Raw genomic sequence first — 13,121 nt, 5'->3', positions numbered from 1 at the left:
TTTCATCTTTTCGCTCCGAGGCTTTCGCCATCCTGGCAAACGTACATACCACTCGATAAGATTTGTGTGCGTATGTCTATAAGTTATAACTATGCCGTAGTAAACAGAACGCTTCTCTATGAAATGTTAACATCAGAGTGACAATACCGCCAAAATGCTGCCGGAAATCGGAATGTTGTCGTTATTATAAACACCAAATTTAATGAAAACAGATAGCAATGCCGTAAAAAGATAGCGGCGCCGTTTTCTGCTCTCAGATCTGTGACTAATTTCACGACGAGCATTGTCGATAGATGCTGGCGGACGGTCTCGATCGGGTCCTCGGCCCGCGTCGAGCCGTACCCCCCAAACGCCTCCCACCACCACGGATTTACACGTTTCACAAAAATGACATTTTCACCTGAAAAAAACCCTCAAAATTCTGCGTATTTGTGGAAAATTCACGTCCCTGTATACAGTTATTTATAGTGTAATATAGTATAGTTATAGATATTTAGAATTTCTCAGGCAGTTTAGACAGTGAACCTCCTCCCATTTGTGGTTCTACATTTGCGTTTTGTTTTTTTTATTTCAAACCCATCTTTCATTATTTGCCGCAAAACGCACATTTGGTCTTTTCGAGTGCCATCCTGGTGCCGAGAAACCGTCACAGTGAGCTGAGGAGCTTCCTTTAGACCAAAGTAGTCGTTTGCCACCATTTTGTGATAATACAGTACAAAGTTGTTGTTTTTTTTTTTTTTACCATAAATGGCAGAGCTTCGTTATATTTTTGTCCTCTCGGTCTCAGGCCTCAAACACTAAAAGATGATAAGTGAAAATGTTTAATTGTTTGAATGCATATCAGACATATAACAAAACATTTTTTTTTTTTTTGAGCAGAGTAAAAAGTTTTGACACAAAATGCTGCAGGGGCATTAAATGACAAGGCATTTCAAATATACATACTTGGTTATATTATGGCTCCTCTACAATGTAGCATGAACACAAACAAACAAACAATTGCGAAGCATCCCCCCAAGAACCGACTTCAACCTGAGTTTTACGACGACGCGGCGCCGCTACGGAGAGCAACGTAGTGTGGGACGGGGAGAAAGAAAACATCGGATTTGGTTTGAAAGGCTTTCTGGTGCCTTAAAAAAAAAAAATAACAATTGCAGGTAAGAAATTAGAAGGAAAAAAAAAATCCAGTCCTTTCAAACTGGAAATTGGAAGCACTTACACTGGATTTATGTTTCGCAGGGCATTGAATTATGGTCGTCGTATTTTTTTGTGGGTTTTTTTTCGCCCAGTGTTTGAGGGCAGTCTTGATTTTTCACAAATCGAAAGCCACGTAACATTTGGCGGCGACTTGAATCATTCAAATTGACGATGATTTTTTTTTTTAAATTTTTTTTAGTATTTTAACACTATTTCAGGGGGTGGGGAACCTACGGCCCGCGAGCCATAACCTGGCTCTTTTGGCTAGCGTTACCGGTTTGTGAATTTCTCGTGTTTCAATGTGGGCACTTGCGGCTTTTACACGGCTGCGGCCTATGTATGTACCAAATGGTATTTCCGTTACAAATGTACTGGGTGAGTCTTATAATCAGGTGCGCTCTGTAGGCAGGAAATTACGCTAATTCAGAGACTTAGTGTTGGTCTAACATAAATGCGCAAAAACACCTATACTTAGTTTTTAAAATACTGTATGGCTCGTTTGATATTACATTTTAAAATATTTGGCTTTTTTGGGGGCGGCACGGTGGGTCAGCTGGTAAAGCGTTGGCCTCACAGTTCTGAGGTCCCGGGTTCAATCCCAGACCCGCCTGTGTGGAGTTTGCATGTTCTCTCCGTGCCTGCGTGGACTTCCTCCCGGGTGTGCACTCCGGTTTCCTCCCACATTCCCAAAAACATGCAACATTAATTGGACACCCGAAATTGCCCCTAGGTGCGATTGTGAGTGTGGCTGTTTGTCTCGACGTGCCCTGCGATTGGCTGGCGACCAGTTCAGGGAGTACCCCGCCTCCTGCCCGATGACAGCTGGGATAGGCTCCAGCACTCCCCCACGACCCTCATGAGGATAAGCGGCAAATAAAACTGATGGATGGATGGCCTTTATGGCTCTCTCAGTCGAAAAGGTTCCCGACCCCCGCTCCGGTTGTAACAGTGGTTGCACCCGGAGTCCAAAAGCGGCTACGAGGCGGAATTATTGAATGTCTTTCGAAAGGAATTTTCACACCGACACTCGGGTCGTCCCGCGCGCACCAATTGACTGCTCGGATGAGCGGCGAAATGATTTTTTGGGACGTTCAAAACAGTCCAGCTGCCATCGGTTCAATTCAATGCCCTGACAAAATCCAATCACCGGGATGAACGAGAATATTCACAGGCTTGATACACTTTGTTACGCGACGAAATGATGAAGGAAAACGTTTGGCATTCTGTCTCGGGAACACTTTTCGTACAGCGACGGCGGTAAATTACTGTACCTGGCTTTTATTTCCATAGCAACACTCGCGAGGTTTCCAGTCGTCACAGGTGTTACGCGTGTGCAACTGTCAAAATGTAATACGATAAAGGTCGAACTCAAGGTGAAACTTTCGGAGCGGGGACGAGTAATACGTTTTTTGGAATAGCAAAGAGTAGTGCGAGAAGTTCAGCAAAACGACAGAGCGGTTTCAAACAATGACCCCCCTACCTCCAACACTTGGACAATTCCCGCTCTCACTCCTCACCTGCGCACACGACTGCAGCACTCAAGTACTGTATCGTTACTCGAGGATGTATCACACCCTAAAAAGGAATCAGTCCGAAATGTTATTGCAACGGTAGCGAACATCACCCGTCGTCGGCGTCAAAATGTCGAAACGGCGAAGCTACAGTGTCTGTCTGAGGTTACGTTCTTCAAAGAAATGCAATTAAATAACGGCCTAATGTTGTCCATGCTAAGGCAAACTGAATAATACAAAAAAAAAAACAAAAAAAAAAAACATGCCTCTGCACACGTATCGGATGCTAATTACATTTTCGGCTAATGCTAAAAAAAAAAAAAAATGCAACGCTTTCATCTAAAGTAAATGTTTGGTAATGTAAAAAAATAAGTTTATATCAGAGCAAACAATGCTGAGGTCATGAGCGCCCCCCCCACCCCCTCCACCCCCCAAGACCAAAATACTTGATCTATAACTTGTATTTTTGGATGTTTTATTTCTTCAAACTGAATAAAAAGTCCAAAATATTAAAAACTGGTAAGTGCAGGGGTGTCCAAACTTTTTTTTTCCTCAGAGGGCCACTTCGACTTGCAGTAAATTTGTTAAAAGGGCTTTCACTGCTCCGTCGTTTATTTTTTAAAAACTGCAATATGTTCACGCTTTCTGTTAAAGGTGATAAAACAATCTGATTGTGATTTTTCAGGACTTTGGTGGCCCACGGCCCCTTTATCTCACTTGGATACGTCCGCCCCTGCGCCGAGCGTGGCAATCTGTATTAAACTAAGTTATTTAAAAAACCTTTATTGAGAAGTAATAAAATGATAAGTCCACAAATCGGATCTTTACAGCAGATAGCGGCGGAAAGTGTTTCTGCTTTTGTTATTCGCCAGGGCACGGGACAAGTTTTGATACAATTTTGCATGTGCCCTTGCGATTGGCTGGCAATCATTTCTGGGTGTGCCCAAATATAGCTGTGATAGCCTCCACCAGTCCGGCGACACTTGTGAGGATAAGCAGCTCAGAAAATCAATGTTTTTTCATTTTTTATTTGAAATAGCAATGTAGACCATGTCAAAAAAATTCAAAAACCAAAATGACCATAAGGCTGCAAATGTGACATCTCGAGTTTAGACTTGGGCGGCACGGTGGACCAGCTGTGAGGCGTTGGCCTCACAGTTGTGAGGGCCCGGGTTCGATCCCGGACCCGCCCGTGTGGAGTTTGCACGTTCTCCGGGGCACTCCGGTTTCCTCCCACATCCCAAAAACAGGCAACATTAATTGGACACTCTAAATTGCCCCATCGGTGTGATTGTGAGTACGACTGTTGTCTGTCTAAATGTGCCCTGCGATTGGATGGCGACCAGTTCAGGGTGTACCCCGCCTCCTGCCCGATGACAGCCGGGATAGGCTCCAGCACTCCCCGCGACCCTTGTGAGGATAAGCGGCTAAGAAAAATGGATGGATAGTTTGGACACCCTCGCATTTGTGGTTCATTTCTTTGTCCTAAAAATTGAATTTACCAGCATGAGAGTTTGGGTGAAAAAAAAAAAAAACAAAAAAAACCACCAAGGACATATCAACATCCTGCAAACCGCTAAAACTCCCCAAATGTACATCCAGTATGTACACGACATTAAAACAGTGCAAAGACAGACGACGCGGTGGCTTCTGTCAGTGCTTCATCCCTGTACAAGAACACGTACTTGTGTTTGTGTTTTCCAGCGAGTGGAGAACGTGTCGCTCTTTTTTTTTTTTTTTTTTACTGTTTGGTCTGTTTCAGCTTCTCAATGTGATGACAGAGTTTGAGCGCGGGGCCCAGCTTCAGTCCCATGTACTTCATGATGACGTCGCTACGCAGCAGCATCAGGGCCTTGCCGTCAATCTCCTGCGGAAAGAAAAGAAAAACAGTTTAGCGGGTACTTCATCCCGGTATCCCTGCAGCCATTGCGTCAAATTCTTTTTGATTTATTATATAATTACACAATTTAAACATTTTACTGCGTGTTGTCACTTCGAGTTGGATTTAAAAAGCCAATCAATGTTTCAACCATTCAAGAAAAGAGATGGGGGAGTGCTCACATGCTTCCTGAACAGCTCCACGTGTGGTCCAAGCGTGTGCGGGTCTGCCTTCTGGACAAACCGGATCACGTCGTCAACTGACCAGGAAGACGCATCGTTCCCCGAACTCTCCTTGTCTTGAGTCATGTGGTCTGGGCCTGTTGTTGAACTAGCTGCTGAAGAAAAGAAAAACAAAATGACACGAGGACCTTTTTTGACAGTTGACCTTGCAAAATTCTGAGTTTTCAGAGTCGGAAACGTTCCACGGGAAGTTATGGGAATTAACCAAGATTCTATAAAATAGAAGATTGGCTCTGAATAGGAAATCGACCGTAATTTCCGGCCTATAAGCCAAGACTTTTTTTTCCCCTCACACGCTTTCACCCCTGCGGTTTATGCGACTAATATGTGCATTTTTTAACAGCCACAAGGGGGCACTCGAGCGGAAAAGGTAAGAGTGAGACTGGTGGAATATATATGCCGAGGACGTGGCTTTTACCGGTATGTTTTTTTTTTTTTTTTTTTTAACCAGCCCTGTAAGCGCTAGCGTTACTCGGTAGTGTAGTGTTACTGCCGTGTCTCAGTGATTTTTACCTTTTTTTTTGTTAGCGTTTGTTTAGCGTCACACTATCATGTTGCTGCAGTGTTACTGCCTCATCTCAATGATTTAGGTATATGTTTTTTTTTTTTTTTAACCGCCCCTGCTAGTGCTGTGCTGCTGTGTTGCTACTGTGTAGCTGCCACGGTTTTTTTTTTTTTTTAACCAGCCCTGTTTGTGCTACTGTGTTGTTACTATGCTAAGCTAAGCTATTAAAAGTTTGAAAACTCTTTCAGTGTACCAAAGTGACTTTTACCAGTATGGTTTTTTTGTTAGCGCCGCGCTAGCGTAAGGTATGTTTTTTTTTTAACCGGCCCCGTTAATGCTGTTGCTACTGTGAAGCTGCCGAGGATGTTTTTTTTTTTTTTACAGATATGTTTGCTTTTTTTTTTTTTTTTTATCAGTCCTGTTCGTGCTACCTTGTTGTTGCTATGTTAAAAGTTAAGATAATGTATTAAAACTTTGAAAACTCTTTCTATGTACCGTTTTTCTTTGTAAATATCTCGTGTTTCAATGTGGGCACTTGTGGCTTTTATGTATGTACCAAATGGTATTTCTTTTACAAATGTACTGGGTGAGGCTTATGATCAGGTGCGCCCTGTAGGCCGTAAATTACAGTGATAAGGTAATAGAACTTTAAATTGGGCCAAATATGTTTCTCCATAATCCAGACTAAAAGAACCAAATCCTTGGCAAGTACAGATGAATTTGAGGAGCAACTGCATGAAAGTGTTGAGCAAAACTGCAAACGCTAAGCTAGAGACGTTTTCAGCAAACATTAATTTTTGTTAACATGTTAAATAGGACTTTTTTTTAAAGGGGGGGGGATTTTGAATAGGATTTTGTTGGGGGATTTAACAACTGATTGTGCAATAAAATACCTGTTCAATTTATAATTACAATAAAATTGTCATGCTTTTTCAAATGTATTCTTTTGGATGGATGCTGCTTGTGACAGAAGAACATTCATATTTACGTATGAAAATTCTACCTTACCACTGGATTAGGATCAAAGTTTCTAATTTGCAACACTTCCAAAATTCCCCATGAAAAACTCTTAAAAATCCCAACACTGAATTTGAACACTAATTCAAGGTAAAGATGTTTAAAACTGTCCTCTGAAGTGTATGAAATGAAATGTGTACACATATGAAGACGTATACGTGATCCTACCCTCCACGCGTCTGTGCGTGGGCGCTTGTCCGAGTTCATTCGGGTTGGAGCTGACTCTCTGCAGAGGCGGCGGCGTGAGCGAGTGCGAGGCGAAATAGGGCCGTTCCCGCTTCGTTGCCCGATAGTCCGCCGCTATGTGAGGAGGCCGCGTGTTGGGAGCGGGATCCTTTGAGGAATCATTGTTCGACGGGCTCTTTTCCGTGTGAGACAGCGGTTCTGAGGGGAGAGATCAAGCCCGGGTGAGCCGGCCTTTCAAAAATTGATTGAACTTCATTGTACGCTCGAGAAAAACACTTACCTCACTGTTACGTCTTCAAAATTGGATTTCTATATCTATGCATCAAAATATCTTTAATCTTCAGAAATAGCCAACGTTCCAACAGAGCAGTGAGCATTGTTGTTGCTATGTAAATGTAGCAGTTGTTTCGAGATTTTACAGAACCAAAACAGCGATGTTAATTTTCGTTATCCCGCCTATGGCATTTCATATAATGCATTAAGAAATCTGTATTTCATAAAGTGAAATTAAAGGGTTTTTGAAAATTTTGGTGTTTAAATATACAATGTTGAATCTTCTTTTGTTTTAATTGCAAGCTTTTACAGTACATCAAGGTCTTTGCAGTAATTTCAACTGGGAGTGACAAATATTTTGTAGCAAGTACGCCATCTCTGTTTTTAGAAAAATGTGCAAGCAAGAATTTTCTTTTTCCCTCAATTAGAAGCAATATGATACTCTCTATTTCTTGAGTGAGAACAGGCATTAAAAATGTGTTAAAAAATGTGTTTTAACACATTTTTATAGCATATCGGAGGGCCACAACATATTCTTTCTAAAAACTGTTTTTCTTTTTGATATATATACAGCTTCTCTATTGCAGATTTTCACAGGTGGGTTGGGAATGCATCCCCCACAAGCAACGGGTTCACTGTACACATTAAATTGACAATGGGCGATCTCATCACAACACTGACAAAGTCACAATGGGGCTGTCATCGTGGAAAATGAAAGATGTATTCAGGCAATTGTTGCGTGAGTGACAGGTGTCGGAACCTTTCAAAGTCTGCCAGACAATCTGGAATTCTTTCGGGCGAAATCTTATCCTTACTAATCGCCTCTGTTGCAACAATTGGGAAAACAAAAAATAAAAGATTAGACCAAGCATACACCTCAAAATTTAAAATAATGACCACAAAGTAATTCTTAATGCAAATTTATGTCATTTCATTTCGAAAAGTGCAGACATACGTGGGGGGTGACAAAAACCAAATGTAATACACCCATGAGTTCCTCCCTAATTAAGCTTTAAGTCAATTTTATTCATTAATGTATGTATTTATTTGTTTATTTATTATCTGTTTATTTATCTATCCATTTATTTATTTTTTGACCAAAATGCAAATCATTACTGCAATAAAGTCTCGTTTATATTTTGGTCATCAATGTGTTGATGACATTGATGAAATGCAAATGTGTTCTACTTTAAATTTAAATACTACTGCACTGTACTTAAATATACTGTACTGGATTAAAAAAAAAATTTAAACCAGTTAGAACATTTAATTGAGTGATTCTTTCACATACCACTTGAGGGCGCATGCGTGCAACTAGTGATCTCCATACCAGTCTAAAAAAAAAAACACTAGTTAACATTAGAGAATCTTCCAGAATAAAAGGCCCTAGTTTTATGAGGCTAACGTTGTTTGTTTTTTTTTTATTCCTTCATAATATTACAAATTTATCTTGGAAAAATACAACAACCTTATTCGATTACGACATTTTATCTGGACAAAATGTCTTTGTTATTTTAATTAAAATTTTTTTTAAAGTTAATTACAAAAAATTATATTGTCCTGGCATTTTTTTCCTGTGAAAATGAGCAACTTTTTAAGTCCTGTGGCATTAGGGGTTTACACATGGTAGTTCTGATTTAACAAATTAAAATGGAAAAAATGAATAAAGTGGTATGCCCTAATCGAGGCTGTTGTATGGTTTTCATGTTCTTTTGATTTCATGCACATTTCAGAATACTTGTATGTCTTCATGTGCACAAACCTGACTTTGTCCTGTCAAAGAAGCGTGTGTTTTTGGCGAATGGACTGAAAGGCTGCGAGCTGAACAAACTGACGCTCTCCAGATGCTGGCACATGTTCTCCAAGAACCTCAGCACGGTGGACGCGCTGGAGACCGAGGGGAGCTTGACATAACGGATACCGTGCTCGGAGCGCACTGTAAGACACAACATAAACACGTATTGCGTGAGTGCGTAAGTGTGTAAGCTCGCACCTGCTCACACGCAGGCTGAATGCATCCACGGTTAAAGGAAAACAGCAGATGGTTTGGGGTTAAGCGCCCTCCTTTTATCAGCACAAACCCACAACCCTCAATCTGCACAACACCCTCCCACCCAAGCCAAGCTAGCACAAACACACAAATTAATGTCCCCGGCCCCTCCCCATCGGCCCATACTCTTCCCAATTTCACCCCTCAAGGGAGACTCAATCCCGGCATCCAAAAACAGGTTAGATGCACATGTCGCTTCTGATTACAGTCTTCGCGCTCACATCAGACGTGGCCATGGGCATTGTCTTTTATATTCCTCGTGTATCGCTGCAATTTCTTCCCAAAATGCACACGCACGGTCAGTGGCATTCACTTCTGGATTACTTCCAATTTGATTTAGCTGATTGCCTACGTAGGGAACGCATAACGATTACTATTAACAACCTCCACTAAGGCCAAACTTAACAAATGTAGAAAAGAAAGAAAAGATAAAGGTTTATTGCAATTGTTGGTGCATTCGTCTGAATTTATGCTAGCAGGATTATGTGACCTTTTAGTAGCTTCAAGCTAAAAGAAATCCGGTGGGGGGAATGATCTACAATAGACGGCCCACAACATTACGTCCATCTGCACAACGTAAAGACACCCAATACAAGAGCTGCATTTGATATCAATGTGCGTCTTTGGGTTGGAAGTATTGGTTAGAACCACTCAGTTGCAAATCTCTGCTCATTTCATCGATACATGCCACGCGATTGGCTGGCGTAACCGTCCGGGGTCCGCCCTACTTTTCTAATCAAGTAATGTGGTCTTTAGGCCTGTCGCAATAATGAGTCTATAGATTTAGTGTTCAATAAATAAAACGGACACGACTGTTTTTTCCAGACTCGATAAATTGTCATTGTTGTTGTGAGCCAATACAGTTGGACACCCGAGTCATTAACCAGTAGTGGGATCGCGGGAGGTGGGCGGACTGGTACGCTCTTGTCGGTGTCGGCTCAGTCCCGCATTTCATCGCCTTGGTTTATATGCAGCGCATGAATGTGAGGGGCGGACCAGGAAGAGTGAAGCTCCCGGGAAAAGAGATAGCGAGGGTGGATGCCTTCAAATACTTGGGGTCAACAATAGAGCAATGGAGAGTGAAGAAACGAGTCCAAGTGGGGTGGGGAACAGTTGGCGGAAGGAGTCTGGTGTTCTATGTGACAGAAGAGTCTCCGCCAGGATGAAGGGCAAAGTTTATAAAACAGTTTTGAGGCCGGCCATGATGTCCGGATTAGAGACTGTTGCACTGAAGAAACAACCGGAAGAAGAAATGAAGATGTTGAGGTTCTCACTCGGAGTGAACATGTTGGATAGGATTAGAAATGAGCTCATCAGAGGGACAGCCAAAGTTGGATGTTTTGGAGACAAGGTTAGAGAGAGCAGACTTAGATGGTTTGGACAGGTTCAGAGGCGAGAGAGTGAGTATATTGGTTAGAAGAGTGCTGAGGATGGAACTGCCAGGCAAAAGGGCGAGAGGAAGACCAAAGAGAAGGTTGGTGGATGTGGTGAGGGAGGACATGAGGGCACTTGAGTTAGAGAGGAAGATGTACGAGAAAGGGTTAGGTGGAAAAAGATGACACGCTATGGCGACCCCGATCAGGACAAGCCGAAAGGAAAAGAAGAAGAGGTCTACATGCAGTGCATAGATTCAGAGAACAGACACGCTTGAAGGAAAGTTAACGCCTTATTGTGTTCGCTGTGGCATGAATTACCGAGTTAAGGAAGCAGACATGTCGTTTAAAACATCAGCACTTCACTCTTGAGTTATTATGTGGGTGTGTGTTACTCCCCAATTACTACACACACTAGAACGTGAACTATTTATGATGTACACTAGCCCACAAGGTTAAGAGCGAGCGAGCTAAGGAGTTAAACAGCTGACTCCACCGTGCCGAAGAAATGTCAGTGGCTCTCTGTGGGCCGTGTCTTAGTCCCCATTTAACAAGAACACAGGAAAGTTAACTGCTTATTAAGCAAAACCTGAGTGGCACGTTGTCAATCAAATATATTGCATGTTGACATTTATGAAACACAAACACGGGAAAGTTAAGTGTTTCTTTAGCGTAACCCCAGTAGCACGTTATTCAGACAGCAGTTTATTCGGTGCACGTCAACATAAAATATATCTGATTGGCAGCTGAAGGGCTCGTCTTCAGGGGCATTATTTATATCAGAAAAAAATCTATTATTACCGTCTATCATGATCGTTCTGGCGGAAACTATTGCAACAGGCCTAGTCGTGTTCACAGAACAGCGCCGATATCATATTACCAAAGTCAACGCAGTTAATCCCCTCAAGAAGAACCAACAAACGTTCCTCCAAATAATGAGCAACTCCAATCCATAACTCAAATTAAAGGCAACACAGCTGCTGCAACCAATCCCCCTGGATGAAAAGCTGCTGCATTTTTCCCCCCAAAGCTTTGGTTTCATGCCGGGCGAATTTAAGTCTACAGACCTCGGATGACCTCTCCTCCTGTGTGGGACTGGCTCTGGAGGAACGACAGCAGCACTGAAGGCTGGTACGTACAGTCCACGCAGGCCTGCACGGCCTGCTGGAGCACTGCATTGACCGGAGCCGGCCCGAAGTGGTCTGGGAGCTGCTGCACCAGCTTGCGGTCAAGATGGGGGCCATAGTCGCCGTGCTTGTTCACATAGACGCACACTGGATGGACACAACAAGGAAAAAAAAAAAAAAAAAAAAAATCAGTGTGTTTTCCCTCCAGTGTTAATACACTGCAGTAAAACAGTGGTGAGGCCGCCGGCCATGATGTACGGATTAGAGACGGTGGCACTGAAGCAGAACTGGAGGTAGCAGAAATGAAGATGCTGAGGTTCTCGCTTGGTGTGAACAGGCTGGATAGGATTAGAAATGAGCTCATTAGAGGGACAGCCAAAGTTGGATGTTGTGGAGACAAGGTCCGAGAGAGCAGACTTCGATGGTTTGGTAGAAGGGTGCTGAGGAGGGAGCTGCCAGGCGAAAGAGCGAGAGAGAGGAAGACCAAAGAAAAGGTTGATGGATGTGGTGAAGGAGGACATGGGGACAGTGAGGGTTAGAGAGGAGGATGCACGAGATAGGCTTAGATGGAAAAAAAGATGACACGCTGTGGCGACCCCTAACGGGACAAGCCGGAAGGAGGACGAGAAGGAGAAGGAGGAGAAGAAGGACAAAGAGAAGATGGAGAAGAAGAATGAGGAGGAGGAGAAAGAGGAGGAGGAGAAGAAGAAGAGAAGACAGAGAAGGAGAAGAAAGAGGAGGAGAAGGAGGAGAAGAAGGAGGAGAAGGAGAAGGAGAAGAAGGAGGAGGAGAAGGAGAAGGAGAAGGAGGAGGAGAAGAAGGAGAAAGAGAAGATGGAGAAGGAGAAGAATAAGGAGAAGAAGGAGGAGGAGATGGGGAATTATGAGGAGAAGTAGAAGGAGGAGAAGAAGAAGAAGAAGAAGAAAAGAAGAAGAAGAAGAAGAAAAAGAAAAAGAAGAAGAAGAAGAATATACACTGAAGCCTCTCACTTGTACTGGATGGGTTTACCTGTGCAGACTACATTTGAGTTGTTGTTATGGTGGTTGTCTACCGAGACGTGGCTGGTGCTCAATCTGGTCTCCGGAGGAGAAGCTGGAATTGATGATGAGCCCAGTGACTGAGCCATGCGGGGCTTTCTCTAAAAAAAAAAAAAAAAAAAAAACAAAGAATGAAACTAAAAAACACAAAACAAATAAACCTCATCTGCTATAAGTTGTTAGGAAGTTACCGTATATATTCAGTGTATTTTAACTGTCAAATCAATATAAAAACTGTTTTGATGTGGTCTCTTAATATCGCGGTTGGGTCGAATTCAGCGTATTCAAAAGGAAAACTAAAACAACATGATCTCACCTTGCTCCCAGGTTTAGGCCCTCGCTTCCTGTGTGGTCTCGGGGCCAGCTGAGTGGTCCTGACGGGGCTCTGAGGCGCCCCGTTGACGGCCGCGGCCGCGGCAGCCTCGGCCGCGGCCTTCAACAGAGCAATCGTCTGCGACTTGGGACGCCGGCCTCGGACACCCTTGCGAACGGGCAGTGGCGGCAAAGGGTTGGGCAGTCGGTAGGACGTCTGCATCGCGGACGACGAGGAGTTGGAGGTGGAGCGGCGCGTCGTGAGGGAGGCCGAGGACGACGAAACGGGGGCGAGGAGCGCGCCGGGAAGTGTGACTTGAAAAAGGAAGGGAGGAAGAGTGGATGAGGTTTCTATGCGGATGACAAAGTTTCATGCATATGCAGTCGTTAGGTCAACGTGAGTACAAAAGAC

General features: G+C 43.3%; 1 protein-coding gene across 3 annotated transcripts in view; it reads right to left on the bottom strand.

Moving 5' to 3' along the window:
- Positions 1 to 805: 805 nt before the first annotated feature.
- The window catches only part of scml2 (Scm polycomb group protein like 2), a 34,753-nt gene continuing 22,437 nt past the window's right edge, over positions 806 to 13,121 (bottom strand). For 2 of the 3 annotated variants that reach the window (XM_061814137.1, XM_061814138.1), the window contains 7 exons: positions 12,714 to 13,024; positions 12,369 to 12,498; positions 11,301 to 11,507; positions 8,573 to 8,746; positions 6,520 to 6,735; positions 4,770 to 4,924; positions 806 to 4,575 (listed from right to left, as the gene is read on the bottom strand). In XM_061814137.1, the coding sequence (XP_061670121.1) occupies positions 4,450 to 4,575; positions 4,770 to 4,924; positions 6,520 to 6,735; positions 8,573 to 8,746; positions 11,301 to 11,507; positions 12,369 to 12,498; positions 12,714 to 13,024 (1,319 nt within the window). In that variant the 3' untranslated portion in view covers positions 806 to 4,449. The remainder of the gene's footprint in view (positions 4,576 to 4,769; positions 4,925 to 6,519; positions 6,736 to 8,572; positions 8,747 to 11,300; positions 11,508 to 12,368; positions 12,499 to 12,713; positions 13,025 to 13,121) is intronic. The other variant, XM_061814139.1, reaches the window with a different exon arrangement.

Source organism: Syngnathoides biaculeatus, chromosome 3, assembly GCF_019802595.1.
Source record: "Syngnathoides biaculeatus isolate LvHL_M chromosome 3, ASM1980259v1, whole genome shotgun sequence".
Classification (NCBI taxonomy): Eukaryota; Metazoa; Chordata; class Actinopteri; order Syngnathiformes; family Syngnathidae; genus Syngnathoides; species Syngnathoides biaculeatus.
The sequence above is the reverse complement of the archived record's forward strand: the minus strand, read 5'-3'. Positions and strand labels throughout refer to the sequence as shown.